Source organism: Pseudozyma flocculosa, assembly GCF_000417875.1.
Source record: "Pseudozyma flocculosa PF-1 unplaced genomic scaffold scaffold00013, whole genome shotgun sequence".
NCBI lineage: Eukaryota > Fungi > Basidiomycota > Ustilaginomycetes > Ustilaginales > Ustilaginaceae > Pseudozyma > Pseudozyma flocculosa.
In genome coordinates, this window is record NW_006920881.1 from 635,154 (window position 1) to 659,137 (window position 23,984).

Genomic DNA, 23,984 nt, shown 5'->3' on the forward strand with positions numbered 1-23,984 from the left:
ATCCAGCTCGGCCTGCGAGGGCCCTGCGCCCTCGTCGCCGTCGGCCAGCGCCGAGGGGTCGACGGGCGCCGGTGGCTTGGTCTCGTGCGTGATGAGGCCGAGCGAGACGTTCTTGTGGTATTGGATGTTGGTCGGCGTGATCCACTCTCCCTCGCCGTCGTCTTCATCGAACTCATCCTCGACCACCTCGACCTCTTCCTCGTTGGCCGGCGCCGTGTCGATGTGGGCGTCCGCCTGCGCGGAGCGGCCATCGCCGGGCGAGGATTCTGTCGGCTGCTGTGATGCCGCCTGGGTCGAATTCTGCTCGAGTGTGGCCTTTGCGTCGAGCTGCTGTGCGAGCTCTGCGTCCGCGTCCTTGGACGATTCGACCGCCTCGACGGGGGCCTCTGGCGTCTCCTCAAACTGGTCGTCGTCGGCCTGGCCTTCGTCTCCCTTTGCCGCCGCCTCTTGTGCCAACTTGGCCTGTTTCGGCTTCTTGGATCCCTTCTTCTTCTTCTTTTTCCCCTCCCCGTCGGCGAGCTGCGGCGGCTTCTCTGAGGTGAGTCCGAGGTCGTACATCTGCTGGCCCGTCTTTCCGCCGACCTCTTTGCGGATCCTCCAGCCTCCGAACTTGTCGTTCTCCTTCATCCAGGTGAGTGCGAGGACCTCGAGGTCCTGCTTGGAGAGGACGGCGAGGTCACCGGTCCTGCGCGCAAAGTCGGTGACGGCGGCCATGGACTCGGACGAGGGCTGTACGAGCTCGAGGTCAAAGTCGTTGCGCATCTGGAGCGAGGCGAGGTAGTTTCGCGCCGAGACGTCCTTGAGCTCCGCGAGGACGGCGGGAGGCATGATGTAGTGAGTGGCGAGGTTTGCGAGGGGTGTCTGTGAGATGAGGGCGCCCGCATCGAGGATGAGGGTGTCGATGCGCGGCCGCGGCGGGGGCGGGGTCGGGGTCGAGGACGACGAGGAAGGGGCCCTCGCCGGGTCGGATGGACCGGGTGCGTTGTCGGCAGCTGCAGCCATGGTGGGCGCAGTCGTTTCCAGCGGCGCCGTTGCTTGCGGTTGTGATGTTGCCGAGTCCATGGTTGGTGTGTGAGAGCGGGTTGGTGGTCGATCAATCGAGGTGGCTGATGGACGAGCAGGGCAGAGCAAGAGAGCAGCAGTGGATCCGCCCGCTGGCTGGCTGGCTGGCTGCCTTGCTTGTTGGCCTGCAAGAAAAATGGCGGCGGCGTGAAATTCTTCGCAGCGGCTGGTTCAACGGCCGAGTTCCGCGAATTGAGCTGGGCGTTTGGCAGCGAGCGAGGTGACCCGGCCGGCTGAGGGTGAGAGGGCGGGCAGGCGGGCAGGCGGGCAGGCGGGCAGGCGGGCAGGCGGGCAGGCGGGCAGGCGAACAGGCGGGCTCTCTGTCGAGGATGTGGGTGGAGGCCGTTGGTGCCGACGTCGACCAGCAGCGTTCCGTCAGCCCTCGGCGTTCTGCCGGTGCGGGGCGGCATGGTCGATGGCGCAAGCCAAGCAAGCAAGCCGACCTGGCTCGACCACGTCCAAAGACGCCCGCAGCCACGCCTTATTCGGGTGGCCCCCCCGACTGGAAGAAAGAAAGCCGGGGCCTCACCCCGGCTGGCCCCACTTTTCCACCACCATCGTCGTCCAGGACCCTCACTGCCCGCCACCCATCGGACCCCTGCCGTCGTCGTTGGTCGTATCCCCCTTGCTCCGCCCTTCTGTCTCGTCGTGTCTGACCCATCGCTGCTCTCTGTCTCGCTCTCCGTCGCCCCACGTGCACAGCAATCTCGCATCCTAGTCGCCTCCCTGCTCCTCGTTTCCATCCGGACCGCCCACCGCTCTTGCCCTTCTCGTCTCGTCTTGCGAGGAGACCGAGCCGAGCCATGCTCAGCACCTCGAACTCGATCCCATCGCCCTCTCTTCTCAGTCGAGCCGCATAGCCACCCGGCCAGCCCAACATTGCCCTCCCATCACCCATACCACCACTGCCACCGTCCCGACTCTCCCGCTGACTCTGTCCACGCCGCATTGTCCTCTGCCTCAACACTCTAAACCCCTCGACCCGCGGCTGGTACCGCCGCCATCAGCATGGCCTCGACCCCCGACCTGCCCCAGGAAATCTTTGCCTCGATCCTGGCCTACCTCGACCCCATCTCCCTCTCTGCCGCATCCCAGGCCAACCGCCTCCTCCACCGCATCGCAACACACCCCTCGCTCTGGAAGACGCCTTACCTCCTCCGATGGTCCACCGGCGACGTCCATCGCGAGCGGAGGCGCCGCACTCTCCAGTGGAGGCTCAGGCACCTCTCACAACAGCTCGACGCCTGGGCTAGGCGAGCGAATCAACTCGCCGGACAAGATCCCGTACAGGCGCAGACAAGCCGCAGCGATTACAGCCCGGACGGCACTTTCTTATTCTTCTCTCCGCCTCGTCTTGCGGCCCGCAACGACGCAGCCGGCGACCAACCAGACTTCTACCGCCTCTTCCTCGAGCGGATCCGCATCGACCAAGAGGTTCTCGATCTGCTCTACCACCAGGTCGAGGCCACTCATTCGCGCATCCCCGCCGTCGAGCAGCTCGCCCTGCGCTTCGGCGACGACGCAAAGGACGTCCTCCGTGCCGTCGTGTCTGCACAGCTCAGCGGACCCAGCGGCACCGACCACGGTCTGCCGGCTTCAGACGATCTCCTGGCTGGCAAGGACAAGGGCAAGGCTGTCCCTTACCAGCGGCCGCACGAGCCGACGCCGCGGTACCGCCTTCGCGCCTATGATGTCCACCTGCCTACGACCATGAGGTCCGACTCTCACCACCTCGTCATCCTTCACAGGGCACGCGAGATGCTGGAGCACCTGCAGCGGGCCGAAGCCATGCGAAGGCTCAAGCAGCTCGACCGGCAGGCGATGCGCGCGTCGACCACGGCAACAGACCAGAACTCTGACCGCGCTGATGATGGCGGCGATATCCGGGACGACGAAGACGACGACGACGGCAGCCTCTTCCCTGTCGATTCCACAGAAAAGGCCATCTCGATCCTCGCGATGTTCAGGGGAGGCGAGCTGTACCTGGTGCGCCAGGAGCTCGACGTCCTTGCGGCGGCTTGCGACCTTTACCTGCAGAGCGTCAGGCCGGACCTGGCGAGCGCTGCAGGACATCGTGCAGATGACGGACAGAGCCGCTCAGAGGAAGTGGCGAGGGCCATGGCGCTTGCCATCGGCGACTTTCTAAGGGACAATGGCTTTCGGGGCGCTCGTACTGGCCTCTTCCAGGATCTCGACAACCGTGAGCAGCATCTCCGCTCGCACGACAAGAGACGATCCCTGCGCTCGGTGAGCTGACGTCCGCCCACACTTGTCCACCCTCTTTGCCTGCTCCCTAGACTTCCTTCACCATTGCCTCGAGACCAACCGCGAAACGATTCCGCTGAGCTTGACCGTCATCTTCTGCGCCGTCGCCAACCGCCTCGGCCTGCGAGCCTCGCTCTGCAACTTCCCCACCCGGATCCTCGCCGTCGTCAACTACTCCTCGGCAAGCCATGCGCCGGACGATAAGCGCTTCTGGCTGGACGTGGCCGAGTACACGATCAGGCCGGCCCAATCCGGTCCAGGCGCCGCAACGCAATTTGCCCCGATCCTCACCCAAGCCGACCTGCAGAGGTGGATCGACCAGCTTCATCTGGCCCACCGCGCCGACTTTATCCTGCCTGCACGGCCCACAGAGATGGTGGTTCGTGCGGCGAGGAACATTGTCGCCAGCGTGCAACGTGCCCAGATCCTCCCGCGGCAGGCCAGGCCCGGGGAGGGCGCGGGCTCGCAGGCCGATGCCGCCGAGGCGAGGAGGGAGACGCACCCGCAGGCGGGCAGATTCGCCGACGGGCGCGAAAGGCCGGACCGACTCTTTCTCAAGCTGCGGCATGGCTGGGTGCCGACGCAGGAGCAGGACAGCGTCTACCAGCTGCGATGCGGAACAGCAGCGGCAGCAAAGGCGCCGCCCGAAGACTTTGCAGCCTGGAAGATGCTGCAGCGCTACCGGTCCGAGTCCTCGACGTTCCGCGCTTCTTCCGCGGCCGTGCAGGGCTGTCCCAACGGCTTCGCAGCGTGGATCGAAGCCAGGCATGCCGACGACGACTGGACACACCGACTAGCCTCGCAGCGGCATAGAGCCTCCGCGTGGTCGGAGCACGATCAACAGGCGTCGATGTACGCCGCCGCCAACGGATTCGTGCGCCTGACCGACGAGCTGGGCGACCGCGGCGCAGACTGGATCGCGGGCCTGATCCAGAGCTACTTTCCCCTCGATGTGGGCCAGGTCCAGCGCGACTTCCTCGGCGTCGCGGAAAGCCCTCCCGCCGCATCCTTTGGCCGCCGAGCTGAAGACCGCGACGAGAACCACTCCGAGTCAGGCTCGGACTCTAGCTTCGAAGGGTCGTTTTCGGGCCGCGAGGAGCGCGGCGACCGGTCGGCCCAGGCGAAGCTGGCCGGAAGGACCTACATGCGCAACCCGGGCGTGCGCTTCCTGCTCGGCAGCATGATGGAGACGGTGCGCAGCAAGGATGCCATGGAGCCCAAGGTCAACCCTCGACCGGGAAGAGCGGCCAGGATGGCGAGGGAGGCACGCCAGGCGAGCGGGTCCGCTACCGAAGCGACTCCGACCGACGCGCATGCCGGAGACGGGGAGCCATCCGCGGGCCAGGGAGCGGGAGAGGACGAGCAGGAGGATCCAGTGACGTACCGCGTCGGCACTCTGTTTCGGCATCGCACCTACGGCTACCTGGCCTGCACGCTGGGCTGGGATTCGCGCTGCGCTGCGCCCGAGGAGTGGATCCAGAACATGGGCGTCGACCAGCTGCCCCCGCCTTCGACGATCGAGCCCGGCGCTGCACGACCGCAGCGCGACAACATTGGCGGCACCGACGCGGCAGCGGCGGCCGTCGACGACGAATGGGTCGCATCGCCCACATCGCCCCCCGTGCGCGGTGGGTTCAAGAGCACGCGGATGAAGCGGGACAAGCGGGGAGGGCGCCACCAGCCCTTCTACCACAGCCAGGTGGCAGATGGGACGAGGAGGTACGTGGCCGAAGTCAACGTCGTGCCGCTCCCCCTGCCCCCCTCCCGACGGTCCTCGCAGGTTGGTCATGGATCGGAAAGGCAGCAGGACCACGCCGAGCGAGATCGAGATGCGGCCGACATCCGTACGCTGCTGCGGCTCAGAGGCCTGGGCGAGTACTTTCGCTGCTTCGACTACGCCACGGGTCGGATGAGGAGGAATCGTGAGACCAGGGAAATGTTTCCCGATGACTGGTCCGATGACGAGGGCGAGGGCGGGGTGGAGGAAGAGACCGATGGAAAGGACCAAGGACCTCAGGAGGGAGGCGCGCTGGGCCTCAAGCTCGCCGCATCGCCCCCGCCCCCGCCCCCGCCCCCGCCTGCGCAGGCGGCGCCGCCGTCGTCGGTCGGGATCGAGGACACTGAGCGCGTCTCGGAGGATGGGAGCTGGTAGCATGGTCGCCGCCGTCGTCGCCGTCGTCGACATCATCGCATCGTTGTAATCGTCTGTCAGGACTCGTTTCGCAAACGCACCGCACCGTATCGCATCGCATAGCACACCTTCATCCTTTTCTCTCGCGATCCCGTGCGCGCCTCAGACGCCGGCGCTGCGGTACATCCGCACCCGTCCGTCGTGGCCGCCCGTGACGAACTTGGATCCCTGACCGAGGCCTCCGGTCGAGGTCGAGGCGGTGGTGGCCGTCCAGACTGACCTGTCGCCCCCTCGTTCCTCTTGCCCGCCTCGGAGGGGCGGCGTGGGTCTCCAGTCGATGCACCATACCTCGTCGAGCTCGGTGCACGTGCAGACGCACGATTTGGGCGTTACGGCCAGGTCCCATAGCTTGATGGTTCGATCGGTCGATCTGTGGTGATTGAAACGAGGAGGCGGAGGGGGAGAGGGGGTCGGGTCCAGGTGAGTGGTAGATCCGAATCGGGCTGTCTAGCGAGCGGCGGGCGAAAGCTTACGAGGTGGCTACGATCCTGCCTTGGGCGGTAGGGCAGGATTTGACGTCCATGATCCAGCCACGGTGGCCCTGGAGCGCGGCGACCGTGCCGCCCAACCTCGTCGCGCTCGGTGCATCTCCCCCACCACGCCTCTGAGCGCGCACGTCGTGGAGGGTGACGACGAGATCGTCGCATCCGACGACCAGGTGGTCCTTTGCGTCAAAGTGGAGCGCGCGCACCGGCAGCGCATGGTCGGCGTACGTCGTGAGCAGGTCGAGGCTCCACCCTTCTCCGTCCTCGCCCTGGCCGAGGGCGTAGAGGAAGACCTGGCCCGTCGACGTCCCCACGGCCAGGAGCGACCCTTCGGCGTGCAGTGCCAGCTTGGTGCCGAAGAGGGACGACGAGTCAGGGGCGGCTGCCGCCGCCGTGTGCGGTGGCGAGATGGCGACGAGGCTTCCGAAGTCGTCGCGCGATGCGGAGTGGAGGCTTGGTCGGGCGCCTATCCCGACCGAGGCGAAGACGGGCAGAGTAGGGTGGAGAGCGGTCGACCAGGCCTCGGATACGCCGTCGCTCGACGAGGCTATCGTGTCAGTGCGGCACACCACCACCTCTTCTGGCGCCGCTGCGACCAACGGGCCCTGGCGCGACGAGGCGGCATCGTGTTCGACCTGGTCGCCTATCGTCTCGTCGCCCTGCGGTGCTGCATCTCCCTCCTCCGTCCCTGCCTCTGCCGATGCAGTACGGGGTAGAAGCCCGGTATCCCAAAGGGCGACGCTGCCGTCAATCGACGACGAGAGGACGTATCGCGTGTCGCGGTCGGTCGAGAGGGCGTGGACGGAGTTGGAGTGGGGCTGGGGCAGCGTGCAGGCCGCGAGGAGGGTGGTGGGGTCCCACGCCTTGAGCGCACCCGAGAGGTCCGCCGAGAGGATGGCGCGCTGCGTCCAGCAGACGGAGAGGACGGGCGTGGAGTGCGAGGCGTCTGGCGTCGTCTCGAGGTCGGCGAGGTATTGCAGCGACTGGAGGGTTCCGATGGGGAGGAGGTGTCCGACGTGGAGCAGGTCAGCTGTGTGTTTGGCTGCGGCGCGGCGGACGGAGGGGGGCATGTAGCTTACCATTGCGCTGTTGTGCAGGATTGGCCTCTATGGTGGGATGGTGGCGGGGTCGTTGGAAGAAGGGAGCAACGACGAAGAGAAGGAGGAGTGGAGGGCTCAGCCTCTCGCACCGTCTTTGGATCCAACGACCCGCAGACGTGATCGGCTCCTGCATGCCGCCGTCTTTTTGGCCGCCCGGTCCTTGGCCGAACACCACCATTACTACCACCACCACCACCACCACCCTCCTTTCCTCGCATCGCGCTAATTCCAGACACCGGGGCACTAGCCATCGCCCTAACGCCGCCCGAGGGCCATTCCCATCCCGCCGTCTCGACACCATGGTCGTCTGCAAGTTCTTCCAGCAGGGCCGGTGCGCCTACGGCAACAACTGCAAGTTTGAGCATCCTCAGGGCAATCGATGTGAGCAGCCGGCCTGGACCGGGCATCGTCTCATACCTCTGAGTTGCTGCAATGGCTGACTGACATGGAGCCTAACCGCCCGTCCCTTACTCCTTCGTCTGCAGCCGCGACATTTGGCCAATCCTCGTTCGCTGCCTCACCCTCCGCGTTCGGGAGCACATCGGGCCCGTCTGCCTTTGGCGGCGGCGGCGGCGCAAACCGCCCCTCGGCATTCGGCGCTCCCTCCGCCTTTGGAGCGTCCGCCGCGCCGTCCGCCTTCGGAAGCACCTCTGCGTTTGGCTCGGCCCCGCGGCCCGGAGGATCCGCCTTTGGCAGCGTAGCAGGCGGTGCGGGGGCGCCTTCAGCCTTTGGCAGCAGCACCGGTGCCCCTTCGGCCTTTGGCGGCAGCACCGCAGCCCCCTCTTCCTTTGGAGGAGGCGGGACAGCGACGACCGGATCGGCCTTTGGAGCACCAAGCGCCTTTGGAGCAAAGCCAGGCGGCGGCGCATCGGCGTTCGGAGCGCCCTCTGCCTTTGGCAGCACCTCGGCGCCCACTAGCGCCTTTGGAGCCACTGCTCCTTCAGCTTTCGGATCCACACCCGTCGCCGCGGGGAGCAGCGCCTTCGGTGGCCGAGCAGCGGGCCCGAGCGCATCAGCGCAGGGCAAGATGGCCGACCCCAACGATCCTCAGGTCACGCTCATGCCGCAGGGGATTGCAGAGGACCTTGGGCCGCATGGCAGACCGCTTTGGAAGCTCACCGTCTACGGGCCGGCCAGAGGCGAACCGAACCTCGTCGGCGGCCAGGACCTCAGTCAGGAGGAGCTGAGGCTCATGGCCTACACGGCTAGAGCTCAGGGACAGGAGGCTGCCTATGTGAGTTGACCCCAGAGCAAACCGATGCGAGGCCGCCCCCGCTGCTGATCACGCGCACGACGAGTTGACCTCGAGCCGTTTTGGTATTACCATTGCCGTCCTGCAGTCGCAGCACGAGCAGACATTGGTACAGCAGGCCGAAGCCGCCTTTCGCCCTCTCTTCGCAAACACCAACCAGGCCTGCCAGCAGGCCCAGCGAAACCGCACAGAGTACAATCGGACCCGGGCAGCCAACCAGGGAAGCGCATTCGGGGGTGCCTCCGCCGCAGCGACACCCAGCGCGTTCGGGTCGACGTCGACACCGAGTGCCTTTGGCGCACCCTCGGCATTCGGCGCCAAACCGGCGACGACGGCCACAAGCACAACGAGCGCTTTTGGCTCTACGGCGGCGCCCAGCGCCTTCGGTACGCCGTCGGCCTTTGGCGCGTCGACGACGGCTCCGACCGCTTCGGCATTTGGCGCCCCGTCCGCGTTTGGATCGTCGAAGCCGCCATCGGCGTTTGGAGCCCTTGCCCCGTCGAGCACGGCAGCGACGCCATCGGCGTTCGGCTCGACGGCGACGCCGAGTGCGTTCGGACAGGCGTCTGCCTTTGGCGCACCTTCGCAGGCCTCTGCATTCGGCGGGGGGACGAGTGCGTTCGGCCAGGCTTCGGCCTTTGGCTCCTCCACCACCGCCGGCGCCGCCACGACCACGCCAGCAGCAACGACGGGCGGCTCAGCGTTTGGGTCTACCGCGGCGCCGAGCGCATTTGGTGCCCCCTCGGCCTTCGGTGCTACCGGGCAGGGGCAGACGAGTGCATTCGGCGCGCCCTCCGCCTTCGGATCCGCACCAGCCGCGCCAGCGACGACGTCCGCGTTCGGGAGTACGAGCGTATTCGGGACGGGGACGACGAGCGCGTTTGGCGGCAGCGCCGGCGGTTTCGGCGGCGGCGGCGCAGCGGCAACTACGGCACCTACCTCTGCATTCGGCGCAGCGGGGGCGGCGTCGACGGCCAAGGTGGAACAGGATCCGTACGCTGTGTTCGCACCCAAGATCGAGGACCTGACGGATGCGGTGCTCGAGAGCTTCAAGAGCGAGCGGTTCGCGTGGGGCATGGTCCCGCTCATCGAGCCGCCCGTCGATGTACGATGACGCTGCGACGATACTGCTCGCCCCTCCCGTCTCCTGTGCCAAGCAATGTCGTCGCGGCGATATGTATACCCCGCATGCGCTCCCCTGTTTCCCGCGGCGAGCGCGCGTGCAATGGATCGTCGTGAGAGTGCATGGAGGATGGGCAAGTGTTCAGAACGAGCGCTGTTTCTCTCCCGCCCTTCGTTCTAGAGAGAGAGAAGAGGGTTGGGGTCCAAATCGACCGAGACCGCCGCCCAGCACCACGGCGAGGGCGAGGGGGCGAGAGAGCGAGAAGGAGACAGCCTAGTACCCGGAAGCGCCGGGTGCGGTCTCGCCTTCTCTCCTGAGGCTGAGGTAGATTTCCTTCATCCTCGACAGGTCCGTGGCGCCGGGGGCGATGCGGGCGATGGTCTTGGACTGGCTGTTTTGCAGGTCGAGGACCTTGTTGACGCGCGCCCACGTGGTCCCCTCTGCCAGGTCGCGGCTTCGCTCCTCCTGGAACTTGGCCTCGGCCTCCCTGCAGAGCGGGCGAGTGCAGTCGCAAGGGTTGGGTGCGCACGCGATGGTGTGGGAAGTGAAGAAGGGGCATCGGAGTCAAGGGTCAGCACGCGCGAGAAAGGATCGAGGACAGGCGCACAGGGGGACAGATGGGCGCTCGAGGGTCGGACACGCACTTGTTCTTGGCAATGTTCTTCTCCTTCTTGCTGTTGTATTCGGCGTAGAAGTTGTCAATGTCGCGCTCGGCCTTGGAGATGGCCTCGCCCTTCTTGCGCTCCGCCTCGGCGTCCCGGCGCGCGATGTCGTCCTGCTGCTTCTCCCTCCACAGCCTGAATGCACAGATCAGATAGAAGTGAGCCGAAGGGGGGAAGTCAGTGAGGGTGTTCTTGGCTGGGATGCAGAAGAAGAACGCTGCTCGGTATCCGTCAGACCTGGTCGACGGCAAGTGTAGGGGCACGTACCGGACAGGCTCGGGCTCCTCGTCGTCTTCGTCGTACGCGGCGGGCGTGTAGGAGGCTTGTTGGCTCGAGGATCGGACGGGCGCAGCAGCAGGCGGTGCCATGAAGCCGTTCTGGGATGCAAGAGGGACGAGGCAGAGATCGTCGTTTAGCGTCACATCCTTCCACACTGCCGGCCTGCCTGCCTACGTCGCGCTCACGGACTCACAGCGCCGCTGTCGTAACCGTCGTTGACCTCGTCCTTTAGCTCGGGGAAGCTCGACTCGAACTGCTGCCTCTCATCCGGCTCTCCGCCGTTGACATTGACGGCGGGAAGGCTGGAAGACTGGATGGGCTCATCATCGTCGTCGTCGAATCCAAAGCCACCGCCGCCTCCTCCTGCATTGTTGCTGGTGTTGGCGGCGGGCGCCGGGACGCCGTCGTCGTCGAGGGCAGGAAAGGCCGAGGCGGAACGCTCAAAGTCGTCGTGGGCCGTCGTCGCTGCGGCCGGAGCGGCGGCGGATGCACCGGCACCGCCAAACAGGTCGGCGTCGCCCGAGAGGACGCCGGCGGCTTCTCGCTCGCGCGCGAGGAAGTCGGCGGTAGGATCGGCCTCCTTGGGCGAGCCGAAGTCGAAGGACATGGTAGGTTCGGGGATGGGAGTGGCGAGGTGCGGTCGGTGCTGTCCGGCGACGTGTGGTGGAGGTGCTGCCTATCGGTCGAGCTGTCAGCTGGCGGCAAGTCGTCTGTGGCGGTGAGGCGGTGTTTCTTGGTCGTTCGTCAAGGTCGTAGCGCGGAGCTTTGATCGGTGGTAGTGGCCAGACTGACGAGGAGGTGCCGAAGCGGGTCGATGGAGCGTGGAGGGTAGTGTGTGTGTTGTTCCGATGGTAAGGGCCTGGCCCAGAGCTTCGCGCGATGCTCGCTTTGGGCGCAGCCAACAGCAGCGGCGGCGGCGGCGGCGGCGGGGTGCTCTGTGCGTCGAGCCTGGCTGCGTGAGGCCAGCGGGCAGCCCCCGGGGCCCTGGCGCCTGGCGCGAGGCGGTGCTGGTGATCGACCAGTGTCAGTCTTCTCGTCCGATACAGTTGCAACCTTTGCCTGGCCCCTCGCCTTCTCGTCACCATCGTCGACAATCTGCCCATGGCACCAGCATGTGGCAGATGACAGAAGAATCCCTCAGCTCCTGTCGGTCCATCTGAAGGTGTCCTTGGAGTACCTGTTAGGCTTCGGGAAGCACGCAGAACCCTACCGCATTTCCGCCGCTTGGCGCTCCGCTGTCGTCAAGCCTCGTCCCAGGCGTCACCCTTCATGCAATTGAGCCATTCGCAGGACTCGCTCGCCTCCACCACGAGCATCACAAGGTCGTCGAACAACCAGACAAGGTCACGGGAGCATATGCATCGATTTGAGGAAAGGAGAGAAGGCGTGGAGAGGGTGTTGGGAGAAAAGTACATGGTTTGGGGAAAATGGAGGGGGTTTGGTAGGGGTGGGAAAGCCACCATGTCCGCTGCCTCGTTCGATGCGGGGATGTCGGGTCGACCCCTCTCCTTTCCCACGGGTCTTGATCAAACAAGTGCGAGGTCGACCGACCATGCAAACGAGACGACGGCGGTGGCCGGTGGATTTTTCGTGTTTCGCTGGTACGCAGCGAGGTGCGTGTGCGTATGTGTGTATAGGGGCGTGTGCTGGGGTCCGGAGACGATGTCGGGTCGCAAACCAGCGGTACTCGGGAACTGGGAGCGAGTGATGCCAACGTCCCCGTCCGCTGACCGCCGAGTTGCTCCCGGCACCAGCCCGAGCCTCCTTTGGTCCTCGAGCGCCATGAAGGGCAGGCCGCTCTCGGAACCTTTTTCATCGTCGTGTGCCCGGCCTCTCTCCGCCAAGGCAGATCCCTCATCGTCCTCCTCCCCCTCGTCCGTCACCGCCGTCCCGTCCTGCATCCCGGGACTCGATCTCATCGCCTCGCCGACTCGCCGTCCCAGCTCCCTTCACACTCTCGGGACGATGGCGGTGGCGGCGGCGGGCGCGAACCGGATCGGGCATTGCGAATCAAGGAGCCGTTCGTGTGCCATTGCTGCTGCATCTCCATCACGGGGCCGCCGTCGCGTGCGACTGCCAGCGAGCGAGCGAGCGAGCAACAGAACGGGGTCGGGCCGTCGTCGTCCCCCTTTAGAACTTTCCGAACTGCTTTGCCGCTTTTTCGGCGCTCTTGTTCTTCGAGACCTTGAGCACGTTGAAGCGGACGGTCTTGGAGAGGGGGCGGCACTGGCCGACGGTGACGGTGTCGCCGACCTCGACACGGAAGGCGGGCGAGACGTGGGCGGCGAGGTTCTTGTGCCTCTTCTCGTATCGCTGGTACTTGGGGACGTAGTGGAGGTACTCGCGGCGGATGATGAGGGTGCGGGTCATCTTGGTCGAGACGACGCGGCCGGTCAGGATACGGCCGCGGATCGAGACGAGGCCGGTCCAGGGGCACTTCTTGTCTGTTTCGGGTTGCCCGGCGGCGGATAGTTGGCAGAGGGAAGGCGGGATGCAGATCAAGGATGGTCAGCTCACCCGGTCGATCTCGAAACCGAGGCTGGTTTCGACAAGCCAAGCCGAAGCGCCGGACCGCGACAGCCAGCCGCGAGCATCGACGCCCCTTTCCGCTTCGTCGAGCAGCAAGCAGCAACAGCATGCAGCGGAGAGGTCGATCAAAGTCCCTCGTGCCCCATCTCTTTCGGCACCAGTCCCATCCTTCCCACCCTCCTGCGATGGCGCCTATCATCTCAGGGAGCCAATCCTTCCCGCTCGGCCCAGGTGTTGCGCTGAACGCCCGGCGACGAAGAGGCCACAGGTGCCTTCGAGGCCGAGATCCTGTTCCAGCCCTGATGCGTCCGAGTGCCGTCAAGACGGCCGGATGCGCACGCTGACCGGCCAAGTCCGTCCTCCAATGTCACCTCTTTGACGCCAAATGCCCAGTCCCTTCCGCAAGGAAACCTCCGCTTGCGCCTCCAACCAGTCGTTTCCACCGTCCTGTCGCCGATCCGACTTCCTTTCCGCACCCTCGCCCGAGGTTCAGAGGCAAGGCGTGCTCCCTCTCCGTGCTGCATGCATCTGTGCTCCTGGCGGTCCGGCCTGACGGCAGGCGGTGATGGTCGGCTGGCGGTCCGCGGGTCGAGGCGTGCGGCTGGCAAGTCGTGGCAGGCGACGATGGTCGGGGCTGGCGATGGTCGTCGAAAGCAGCAGTTCGTCGGTGCCGTGCCGGGTGGCAATTTGGGCGATAACTTACCGATGTAGGTGCCCTCGATGGCGGCACGGGGGGTCTTGAAGCCAAGACCGACATCCTTGTACCAGCGGCGGTCACGGGTGGTCTTCCTGGCAGCCTTCGAGTTGTAGAAGATGGGCTGCTTCTGGAACGCCTTCTCCGTCTGGACACCAAGCTCGATGTTCTGCGACATGGTCGGTCGATGTGATGAGGGGGGTGATGTGGAGTTGGTGGCGACGTGGCGTAGGGTGGGGGGTTGTCGATATTCTTGAGGACGGACGGGAGAGGTAGGGACCTGGACCGGACGATGGCTTCCAACACACCACGGCGGCGGCGGCGGGCGGGCGAGCGAGCGGCGGCACGGGCGGTGAGCCTGGCTGCCTGGCTGGCCGGCGCCGATCTCCCAGCCTGCCTCTCGTTGGCCAAGGGCCCTCGCTGCCTGCCGCTGGCCCACGCCGGCCGCTGCTCTGCGAAAAATTCGAAGTCGGACCCAGGCTCGGATCGCCAGCTTGGAATTTCACAGTCGGTCGCCAGCTCGAATTGGGCCACTTCAAATTTTGAATTGCCAATCCTGGCGACCTCTTCGCACGTGCCGCTGGCTGCGTCGGCCGAGGTTGTCGGAACCGCCTGTCGGGTTGCCCTGGGCCAGCGGGAAGGACAGCAGGCTGGTTCCCGGTGGTGCTCGGGATGGCTGCCGCTCCACCCTCTCACCCCCGCCTACACCATCACACCGTTACCATCGCCCATCCCCGTGCTGAGTTGGAATCGCCCCCATCTTTGCGACTCCTTTCGAAGAAGCCTACCCTTCTTTCTTTTCATCACCACCACCGCCAAGCCAATCGCCAATCATGTCTGACGTCGAGGAGGTTCCCCAGGACGTCGAGCAGGTCGAGGTCGCCGAGACCGCCGCCCCCGCCAAGGGCGCCATGAGCATCGAGGACGCCCTCCAGGAGGTCCTCAAGAAGTCGCTCATCCACGACGGCCTCGCCCGCGGTCTCCGCGAGTGCGCCAAGGCCCTCGACCGCCGCCAGGCCCACCTCTGCGTCCTCGTCGAGACTTGCAACGAGGCCGAGTACCTCAAGCTCATCGAGGCTCTCTGCACCGAGCACAAGATCGACCTGCTCAAGGTCTCGGACCCCAAGACCCTCGGCACCTGGGCCGGTCTCTGCAAGATCGACCGCGAGGGCAACCCCAGGAAGGTCGTTGGCTGCTCGTGCGTCGTCGTCCGCGACTACGGCGAGGAGTCCGAGGGCCTCAACGTCCTCCTCGAGTACTTCAAGAGCCGTTAAGTCGGTGTTCTCGAAGCGCGTTGCGCCGCTCCTGATCTAGGCGGCGTCGACAAGACGTGAGTGTCTCGATCTGTGGGACGGCAGCGGATACAGGGCATTGTTGCAGGGCAGGATGGACGACCGACGGACGGAGGCGCAGGTGCGGCCTCTCTACGATGAACCACAGGACTCCCTCAACGGAACGTGGCCTTGGCGCTTGCGCTTTGGGCTACAGGGTAGACAACCTCCTATCCGGAATCATTATAATACGTCTGATTAGCGCCAGTCGCGGCACAGAGAGGCGGTTAGGAATGGAGGACGGACAGGCAGGGCGCTGGAGTCGGGCTCGTGGGGCGGGGTTCTTGGACGCGAAACCTCGCGCATCTCCAATCTAGTCGACCTCAGACTCTGACAATTCTTCGTCTCCACTCGTTGCATCCTCGTCACCGTGACCTCGCAGGCCGTCTTGCTCCTCGCCGGTGAAAGCGTCCAGACTCGTGGAATCACGATTGCGCCTCAAAAGGGATCTTCCCAACGCTGTTTTCTGTCCTCGTCACGCCGTCGCCGCCCTCATACGCTCGAACCTCTTTTCCAGCATCTTGAATGACACGATGCGGACGGTGGATCAGACACAGGACCCCTTTGTGTGCTTGATTGGAAGTTGGTTGGCACGCGTGCGGTTCGGAGAGACCGCTGTGTGCTTTGTGTTGCGCTCGATGGCTTGTCTGCGTTGAGAAAGTCCCGGCTGCGATCGCGCACATGCATCGCCTAAGACCGCCGCGATCTGCCTGGTCCATGTCCTCCCGGACCAAGCCTCGGAGCCGCGGGCGCGGTGGGTATCGTTGGGTCTGCCTTGACGGTGCAGTCGAGGAGGTCGCCGTCCTGGACCGCGAGCTGGTGCAGCGTCCTCTTTGCCACCGATTCGTCCGACTCCTCCCGGAGGCTCTCGATGGCGCGCTTGGTGGCCGTGTCGAGCTCGATGCCGTCCATCAGATCCTCCATATCCCGCAGAGGGACGCGCGTGACACCTCCACCGACGCTACGGGCGCTGCACCTCGATCGGTCCCGGTAGACGTGGATCAGCCGGAAGGCGTGCAGCGATAGTGGCTGTGAAAGCGACGGGTTGGCCTCGTGCAGCATCTGCGCCACCTCGCGCAGCGTCGTCGTCTTCCTGCGAGCAGGTAGGCAGGGTCAGCGGTGTGAGGGTGGAGTCAGCGATACGACTCGGCAGATTGCCCAGCTGAGGGCATGCGTTCGGGCGGGAGAGCGCCTTGCCGTACCAGACGTATAGCTTGTACTCGTCTTGCTGCGCTCTTGATCCTGATTCAAAGTCTTGCACCGGGCTAGGGGCAGAGACGGGCGGACGTCGCGCGTCAGGAGTGGACGTGGAGATGTGTGAGTGCGGACATCCCGATAGGTCGCGACGGAGCTGATGCGCAGTTCTGGCTCACCGGAAGGGCCCGGGCTTGGCGTAACATCTCAACAGGAACGGCGTAGCCTGTGCGAGGGAGAGACGGTTGCGGTTAGCCCGCCTGGGCTGCCGCGAGCCCGCTTTTCAATCGTAGCCTGCTCACGTCGTCTCCTGGGGAGGGAGGCTTTGCCATGGTCTCGAGGCTACCGCAGGGTAAGAAGATGGTGCGAGGCCGATGCGATGCAGCTTGATCTGTATGAGGCAGACAGAAGATTGAGACGAGGTAGACGCAGATTGAGTCGCCATGCAAGGGTGGGCGAGAAGGAGGGTGACTTCCTGGTTGGTGGGCAGCCTGGCTGGCTCTTGCTTGCATCGCAGCCTTGCCCTCTGAAACCCGCGAGAAAAAGCCGTCGAAAAATGTGGAGCAACACGCCTCCAGGGTCCGCAGCGCCGCGTGAGCAGAGCTAGAGGCAGGCAGACAGCTTAGCGGCAAGGGCAGACCCAACCACCCTCCAACAACCAACTCGGCCTCGGCTTCTTCCGACACTCTTCGACATTCCCTCATCGCCCTGCCCGGCTGCGTCCCGACCATCCCCCTCGACTGTCATCAAACGGCCAGCTACACGTCCGTCGTGACAACGGCGCAAGAGGAACAAGCTTGGGGATTGGAGCAACGCGGGCGGACCGCATCGTTCACCTGCCTCGTCACAAGGCGGCCGCGCCTCGCCACGCCCCTCGACCGCTTCCCACCGATCACCTTTCACCATCGGCTCCTCCGCATCACCTAGCACACCTTTCTCGGCATCTCATCAGACGATCATCCTCTGCTGCCCACCAGGGAGACCTTGATCACGGCCACCGAACCAGGCCCAGTCGACCTCGTCATCAGCAGTGCATACACAGGTAGCGGGCCGATCCGCTCGGCATAGCAGACGAGTGCAAGGCGGTGGAGCCGGCGCAAGGTGCATATCAGGTAGTGAGACCGATCGGCTCACCTCTGCAGAGCTCCGTTCCGAGCCTGCTCTTGTCTGTACGACGACGGAAGTATCCCTCAACTGCGTCCAGACCCGCGCCCAGCAGCATGGACACCGCCATCATGCAGCAGGGCCCCTTCGCACCGGCCGTCTGGGAGTCGGACCAACGCTCCCAGCAATGGGCTGCGTCGCACAGCCACGCAGATGGTCTGGACGGTCAGTATGCCTCACTCGTGGCGGTCGAGTTTGATGCTCACAACGAAGAGGCCAGCGAGCCAAGCAGCGAGATGGACACCCGCGATGAAGAGGTGAGTACCGGTGCCTCGCTCGAGCGCTAGACGTGTCCCAAACACACGCCAGAGGTCAAAGGCCGACGCCAAGTCTCGCACCGCTTCACCCCCGACATTTCCAGGAGCTCGAACGGCTCGAGTGGGAGATCCGCGAGATGGAGACGTCGATCGAGGGCCTAGACGCGCACTACAAGATCGTCGACAAGCTGGGCGAAGGTGAGCCAGAGCCTGCCGTCTTGCTTGGCGGCCCGCCAGAAGGGGCAGACGGGCAGTGCTGAAATGATTGACGCCATCTATGCACCTCGACCGGCCACTCGACTGCCAGGCACCTTCTCGTCCGTCTACAAGGCCGTCGACCTCCAGCACGCGTACTACGACAACGACCACTGGGCGCTGCGGCAGGAGACGGCAATCGGGACGAGGTCCAAGGTATATGTCGCTCTCAAGCGCATCTATGTCACCTCGAGCCCTTCGAGGATCGTCAACGAGCTCGAGATCATGGAGGAGCTGCGCGACGCAGAACACGTCGCCTACCTCATCACCGCCTTCCGCGCTCGCGACCAGGTGGTGGCCGTGATGCCCTACAGCAGACATACCGACTTTCGCGACTTTTACCGCGTGATGCCGCTCGTCGACCTCAAGTGCTACTTCCGCTGCCTCATGTCGGCGCTCCGCTCCGTTCACGAGGCCAACGTCATGCACCGCGACGTCAAGCCGGCCAACTTCCTCTACGACCCGCGCACCGGCCACGGCACGCTCTGCGACTTTGGTTTGGCAGAGGTGAGTACCGCAAAAGCCCCTTGTCTCGTCCCCAACTGCGATCCGGAGATTGAGGGGAGGCGACTGACCTGCTGGTGCTTAGTGCCTGCGCGACGGCAGAGGTTCGAGCCCAACGAGTGGAGAGGAAAGTGCCACCACACGTTGCCGACGCTCGAGCACCCGCATGGCAAGACAGAGATCAACCGCAACGTTCAGTCGATCCACTTCAGCCCTGGCGGCATGCTCGCTGGCGGCTCGGCGTCCTCGAGGTCAAAGGCGGCAATGGGACCTCCGGAGAGGGTCGGCTACCTGAAGAACGACACCAGGTGAGACGCGCGCACTCATTTCTCCTGCGGTCCCTCCTTGGCCCGCCCTGCTCACTCGTCCCACGTTTCTGTACGTCCCGACGTGCTCAGACCGGGCGTACGAGCCAATCGCGCTGGCACCCGAGGCTTCCGAGCGCCGGAGGTGCTGCTCAAGTGCCAGGACCAGACGCCCGGTGAGTGTAATCTGCTGCGCCTGTTCCTCTCGCTCTTGGCCCGGTGCCCTCGGCGACGCCTGCTGACGCGGTCTCGGTGAACCCTCCTGTTCGCTCGGTAGCGCTCGATATCTGGAGCGCCGGCATCATTCTGGTGGCCTTCCTTAGCAAGCGCTTCCCGGTCTTCAATGCCAACGACGACACCGAGGCGCTGCTGGAGCTGGCGACCATCTTTGGCAAGAAGCGGATGGAGCAGTGCGCCTTGCTTCACAGTGAGTCCCGCGGTGCCGCTCCTTGCAGGTCAGTCCGGCGAAAGCATTCGCTGACGACCGATGCCTGCGTCGCTGCCCTGCTGCACCGCATTCAGACCGCACCTTCCAGTGCAACGTTCCGACAATCGAGGGCGGCAAGCGGATCAACGACTTTATCCTGCAGCTCAACCCTGGATTCATGGATCCAGGATCGCACCCGGACCCGGACCGATATCGTCTCGACGCCACCCGTGCGCTCGACTTCGCCAGGGCCTGTCTCCATCTCGACTGCACGCGTCGCTGGACGGCAGCGGCGCTCCTCGAGCATCCCTTTCTGGCCAGCGACGAGGGACAGGAAGAGGCCTTCCACCACCACGAGGCCGAGATGCAAGACGCCACGACGCCGCGCCACTGATGAGCGAACACTCGCCCCGCGTATCCTCCCAACAGCCAGCGCGCCGGCCATCTCGATGGCCAGGCAGACGCTCAAGCAGCATACCCTCACGACGCCGCGACGTCCTCGGTCCGCGCCGTGCACTTCCGCCGGCCTTCCTTAACGCACGCAGCCGCGCTCTTACTCGTAGACGCCCACGACCCGATCCGAATCATCCAACGACTCGCAACTCAAAAGCATCCACAGCAAGTGTCCACCAATCAAGCCCCCAGTTCCCGTCACGCATGTAACAACAACAACGACACCGACAACAACAGCAACAGCAACACGAACAGGGCACCCGCCCGGCAGCGGCCACGCCAGCCGCAGTGGTCCACGAGAAAGGAAGGTCCGCCTCCATCAGCAGCAGAGTGATCGCGCAACAGCGACATCCACAGAGCCCCAGCGGAAGGTAGGCTAGCCAGCCGACCTCAACGGCGTCTCTCCACGCACGAGCCCATCTCTTTCCCCGATTGGTCGTCCATCAGGCAGGCAGACAGGCAGGCAGGCAGGCAGGTCAACGGGGAGATGCATGTCATTTTGGGGCCAAAAAGTACAGAGAGAGTTGGTGTGCTGTGATGTGTGTGTGCGTGTGGTGGGGCTTGAGATGGGCGAGCGAGGTGGAAGAGAGGGAGACGGCGGAGGGAGGAAACTCGCCTCGCCCCTTTCGACGTTCGCGCCGCCCGGAGGAGGATGGTTTGGCATAGGGTTGTATGACCTGGACGAGGTGGAGCTCCACGTTGCGAGAGGTTCCAGGTACAGCGTCGGGAGAAAAGGCGAGGGAGAGCGGCTGACGCTTCCCCGGCACGCCTTCCTCCCTCCTGGGTCCCTGCAGCGCAGAGGTTCGCTCCTCGTCCTCGACTCGACGTAGCGCCGCGAGGGGCGCAACGAGCGATGGAATGGGGGGGTTGACGGGCGTGTGAGAGAAGCGCGCGTGCGTGGATGGGTTGTATCGAGCGTGTGTGTGTGCGTGTGAGATTCGAGGGTGAAGCAAAAGAACAAGGGGGGGGGAGAGATCGACGGAAGCGGGGGGGAAAAAGGCCAGGTCTGCTCCCTTTTTGGGTGGTTGGGGGCTGCTTTACACCTTGAAGCCACGCGAGGCACGGCGACCACGGGCCTTCTCGAACTTCCTGCCCTTGGAGCGGACGTAGGGCTTCTTGTTCTTGTGCGGGCCGAAGCCGAAGTGCTTGACGGCCTCGCGCGAGTTCTTGGGGCCGCGGAGCAGGATGACGTTCGAGCCGGTAGGAGCACGCTGGGCAAGCTGGTCGAGCGTCAGGCACTCGCCGCCGGCCGCCTCGATGCGGGCGCGCGCAGTGTTGGTGAATCGCAGCGCGGCGATGCTGAGCTTGGGCAGCTCGAGGACCCGGTTGTCGTCAGTGATGGCACCGACGACGACAATCGTCTTGGGCGTCTCGCCCTCCTTCTTGGCGACACCGCCGCGGTTGCCAGCAAGGTAGATGGCGCGCGAAACCGAGACCGGGGGCTGGTTGATCTTCGACATAAAGAGGCGTCGGAGGACAACCTTGTTGAACTTCGAGTCAGTGCGGCGGGCCAGGAAGCGGTAGAGCTGTAGCGTCGAGCCAGTTGGGGAGACGATGGAAGAAGAGCAAAGATCAGCATGTCGGTCGTTCGTAGAAGAGAACCTCTCCCTGCTCGCGATGCCCATGCCCTGCGCGTTCCAACGCCGCCTTCTTCCCCCGTACTGATCTGACGCTCCCTCCTTGCCCCGTTCTGAACACGAGGGCCAGCTCGCTCGGCACCCGTCCATCAGCAAGCGCCTCGTGTCTTGCAGCGAGAGCGAGCGGGTGCCTCCTGCCCTCGGCCTCTATCCACCTGCCAGCCTCTTCCTCTACCGGATTCCTCAATACCCCTTCGATGCCCCTGTGCAATTCTCACCTTGACGAGGAGGAGGAGGTAAGGGTCCTCGCTCTTGGGCGCCGTGCGGCGTCCGTTCCTGACGTGGTGCTTCTTGATATCGATACCCTGTTAGGCGCAAAGAGCGATGAAACACCCGCAGGCCGTCATCAGAATCTGTCGCTCGGTCTCCTGTCTCCGCAAGAGGAGCAGGTCGGTCGTGTATTCCGGGCACCCGAGACGACCAGCCGTGACGGAAGGAGCAGCAGCATAGCGGTCGGTGCAGCAGTGTCGAGAGGTGGAGCCTCAGTCGGAAGAGGCCTTGGCGGCTGATGCTATCATCTGCCGGGCGTTCGGATCTTTCAGTCTGGCCAGACGTATCCTCGGCCGTCCCTGCTCAGGATCGGATATGCTCTCCTGTTCGAGCGCCGCCTCCTACGGCCGCATTGACCATGGCTGATTCCTCCAAAAGCGGATCCAGCCCGTCCTCCCAGTGTGCGCCAGGTGAGAGATGGAGCATGGAAGCCCTTGTCGTCATGTCGGTAGGGTCGCAAGATGGGAGGAATAAGGTAGAGGGGAGGATGTGTCGCAAACAGAGGCTGGGTCTGTCGGTCCTGCTGCTGTCGTCGTCGTCGTCGTCGTCACGATTGTCGGGTGCCGATATCTGCTGCTGCCGTGGTGACGCCGCTGCTGCTGCTGCTGCTCCTACGTCGTCGTCGTCGATGGCCGTGGGTCGTCGTCGGGTGCCGGTGCGCGATGCGGCGTCGGTGCTACCCACCATTGTTGCTTCTTGAGGTGTTGACAGAGGTGTGGAGTGTCGCGAGAAGGGCGGTGATGGCGAGCTGACCTGGGTTCACGCTTCCGCTCATCGTCTGAACGGCGGCGGCGGCTGACCTGGCGCTGCTGCTCGGCCCTGCTTGCCAGGCCCGGCTGGCGGGCTGGCGGCTCAACGGCCTTTCCTCCAGCTGGGCTGCCAGTTGAGCTCGCCCAGTAGGCTGGGTCAGCGCTGGCCGCTGGGCCTGCGCGGACCCGGCCAATTTTCGAATTTTCGTCTGAGGGCTGCCTCGGCCGAAGGTCCAATCTGGGGTCAAAGGAGCGCACGTGAGCTGCTAGTTTCGGAGCCGGTCAAAACCTCTGCACCTCCCGATTTCAAAGAGCCGTCCCCGATGATGAGCTTCGGATCTCGGCTCGAAAATGACCGAGCGGTGATCGGAGCTGCGGGGTGGATCGAGCTCGTGCGCGCCAGGGAGCTGAGGCGGGGCGGGGGCCCTTGACTGGACCTGTGCGTCGCACAAGCCCTGCACCTTCCCTGCGCGCATCCACCTTCTCGTCAACCCCTGTCTCGCTCATCGACACCACCCCCTCATCCTGATCCTCTTCTACGACCCACTGCACCTGTACTGAGCTCGCGCTCGCACCCACACGGACTGTTGTAGAAATGGTGAGTCCCCTTATGTCACGCCAGACGTTTGCCTCAGGGCGGCGTCAGGACCCAGCCTCTGCGCCCTGCCCGTGCGGTCGCACTGACCCTCCACTGCTTCCTACCGCACGGCCCCTCCCTCCCATCTTGCCCCCTGCCTGCCTGCCTTCCCTTTCCCTCAGGACTACTCTGACATTGACGCCGACAGGCAGCCCTCTCGCGGAAGGTCGCTCTCGCGCTCGCGATCTCGCTCCCGCACTCGCTCCCGCTCCGCCACTCCCCGTGCCGATAGGCGCCCGCTCTCGCGCAGCCGCAGCCCCGCCCCTGCACGTTACCGCGACCTCTCGCGCTCTCCCAGCCCGCGCCGCGATGGCCGCGACCGCTCTCGCGACCGCGAGCGTGAGCGCGATGGCCGCCGTGAGCGCGACCGCTCTCGCGAGAGGCCCAGCAGGTACCAGAGGTAAGGATCCGGCTCTATCCTCTCTTCAAAAGCTTGGGTGACTCCGCAAGTGCTGACCGCCAGTCTTTGCGCTCCTCCACATTCCTGCCTTGCCCTGCCTCAACAGGGAGCGTTCTCCCGTCCGTGTCCCCCCGCCCAAGCCTCGTGGCGCCCCCGAGCACGTCGACCCTTCCAACGTCGTCGGTGTCTTTGGGCTGAGCATCCGCACCGTCGAGGCCGACCTCATGCACGAGTTCGGCCGCATCGCCCCGGTCGAGAAGGTCGTCGTCGTCTACGACGCCAGGTCTGGCCGCTCCCGAGGCTTCGGCTTCATCACCATGAAGGATTCGGACGGCGCTGCTGCCGCCATCGAGGCCCTCAACGGCATCGACCTTCACGGCCGACGCATTCGTGTCGATTTCTCCACCACCAAGAGGCCGCACGACCCGACCCCGGGTGTCTACAAGGGCGAGCCCAGGCTCGACGACCGCTACGACGGCCGCGGTGGCGACAGCTACTCTCGCTACGGCGGCGGTGGCGGCAGCTCGTACCGCCGAGGTGGAGACAGCTACTACGCCCGCGACCCGCGTGACATGCGTGGACCGCCCCCCTACCGCGGCGGCGACTCTTACCGTGCCCCCGCGCGCGGACCCGACTCGGCCAACGACTGGCGTCGCCGTGCCAGCCCCCCGCGCCGCGACCGTCGATCGATGAGCCCGGGCCGCGGCGGAGGCGGCCGCAGGAGGTACTCGCGTTCCCCCTCGCCGCGTCGATCGCGCG

General features: G+C 65.0%; 11 protein-coding genes across 11 annotated transcripts in view; 5 read left to right on the plus strand and 6 right to left on the minus strand.

Moving 5' to 3' along the window:
* Positions 1-1,002, minus strand: part of PFL1_04212 (uncharacterized protein) — a gene marked incomplete at both ends in the record, with an annotated part of 1,848 nt that extends 846 nt beyond the window's left edge. Inside the window, one exon of the mRNA XM_007881735.1 lies at positions 64-1,002. Within this exon, the coding sequence (XP_007879926.1) occupies positions 64-1,002 (939 nt within the window). The remainder of the gene's footprint in view (positions 1-63) is intronic.
* Positions 1,003-2,070: 1,068 nt separating this feature from the next.
* PFL1_04213 (uncharacterized protein) lies at positions 2,071-5,479 on the plus strand (the record flags this gene model as incomplete). Its single annotated transcript, XM_007881736.1, has 2 exons — positions 2,071-3,262; positions 3,360-5,479. 2 exons carry the CDS (start codon positions 2,071-2,073, stop codon positions 5,477-5,479), a joined length of 3,312 nt encoding a protein of 1,103 aa, XP_007879927.1.
* Positions 5,480-5,620: 141 nt separating this feature from the next.
* On the minus strand, positions 5,621-7,085 carry PFL1_04214 (uncharacterized protein; the record flags this gene model as incomplete). Its single annotated transcript, XM_007881737.1, has 3 exons — positions 5,621-5,888; positions 5,992-6,986; positions 7,083-7,085. The coding sequence occupies 3 exons, from the start codon at positions 7,083-7,085 to the stop codon at positions 5,621-5,623; spliced, it is 1,266 nt and encodes a 421-aa protein (XP_007879928.1).
* A 317-nt stretch (positions 7,086-7,402) lies between these two features.
* Positions 7,403-9,469, plus strand: PFL1_04215 (uncharacterized protein; the record flags this gene model as incomplete). The annotated part of the gene is made up of 3 exons (XM_007881738.1): positions 7,403-7,484; positions 7,589-8,337; positions 8,444-9,469. 3 exons carry the CDS (start codon positions 7,403-7,405, stop codon positions 9,467-9,469), a joined length of 1,857 nt encoding a protein of 618 aa, XP_007879929.1.
* A 282-nt stretch (positions 9,470-9,751) lies between these two features.
* On the minus strand, positions 9,752-11,026 carry PFL1_04216 (uncharacterized protein; the record flags this gene model as incomplete). The annotated part of the gene is made up of 4 exons (XM_007881739.1): positions 9,752-9,965; positions 10,123-10,275; positions 10,408-10,517; positions 10,613-11,026. 4 exons carry the CDS (start codon positions 11,024-11,026, stop codon positions 9,752-9,754), a joined length of 891 nt encoding a protein of 296 aa, XP_007879930.1.
* Positions 11,027-12,549: 1,523 nt separating this feature from the next.
* On the minus strand, positions 12,550-13,820 carry PFL1_04217 (uncharacterized protein; the record flags this gene model as incomplete). Its single annotated transcript, XM_007881740.1, has 2 exons — positions 12,550-12,863; positions 13,652-13,820. The coding sequence occupies 2 exons, from the start codon at positions 13,818-13,820 to the stop codon at positions 12,550-12,552; spliced, it is 483 nt and encodes a 160-aa protein (XP_007879931.1).
* A 655-nt stretch (positions 13,821-14,475) lies between these two features.
* Positions 14,476-14,916, plus strand: PFL1_04218 (uncharacterized protein; the record flags this gene model as incomplete). Its single annotated transcript, XM_007881741.1, has 1 exon — positions 14,476-14,916. One exon carries the CDS (start codon positions 14,476-14,478, stop codon positions 14,914-14,916), a length of 441 nt encoding a protein of 146 aa, XP_007879932.1.
* A 747-nt stretch (positions 14,917-15,663) lies between these two features.
* On the minus strand, positions 15,664-16,499 carry PFL1_04219 (uncharacterized protein; the record flags this gene model as incomplete). Its single annotated transcript, XM_007881742.1, has 4 exons — positions 15,664-16,066; positions 16,176-16,238; positions 16,347-16,393; positions 16,470-16,499. 4 exons carry the CDS (start codon positions 16,497-16,499, stop codon positions 15,664-15,666), a joined length of 543 nt encoding a protein of 180 aa, XP_007879933.1.
* An 888-nt stretch (positions 16,500-17,387) lies between these two features.
* Positions 17,388-19,473, plus strand: PFL1_04220 (uncharacterized protein; the record flags this gene model as incomplete). Its single annotated transcript, XM_007881743.1, has 7 exons — positions 17,388-17,588; positions 17,693-17,786; positions 17,896-18,350; positions 18,450-18,655; positions 18,746-18,828; positions 18,930-19,079; positions 19,175-19,473. The coding sequence occupies 7 exons, from the start codon at positions 17,388-17,390 to the stop codon at positions 19,471-19,473; spliced, it is 1,488 nt and encodes a 495-aa protein (XP_007879934.1).
* Positions 19,474-20,569: 1,096 nt separating this feature from the next.
* PFL1_04221 (uncharacterized protein) lies at positions 20,570-22,126 on the minus strand (the record flags this gene model as incomplete). Its single annotated transcript, XM_007881744.1, has 3 exons — positions 20,570-21,058; positions 21,388-21,474; positions 22,124-22,126. 3 exons carry the CDS (start codon positions 22,124-22,126, stop codon positions 20,570-20,572), a joined length of 579 nt encoding a protein of 192 aa, XP_007879935.1.
* A 657-nt stretch (positions 22,127-22,783) lies between these two features.
* PFL1_04222 (uncharacterized protein) overlaps positions 22,784-23,984 on the plus strand; it is a gene marked incomplete at both ends in the record, with an annotated part of 1,239 nt that continues 38 nt past the window's right edge. Inside the window, 3 exons of the mRNA XM_007881745.1 lie at positions 22,784-22,786; positions 22,948-23,225; positions 23,332-23,984. The exon at positions 23,332-23,984 is cut by the window's right edge and continues 38 nt beyond it. Of these exons, the coding sequence (XP_007879936.1) occupies positions 22,784-22,786; positions 22,948-23,225; positions 23,332-23,984 (934 nt within the window). The remainder of the gene's footprint in view (positions 22,787-22,947; positions 23,226-23,331) is intronic.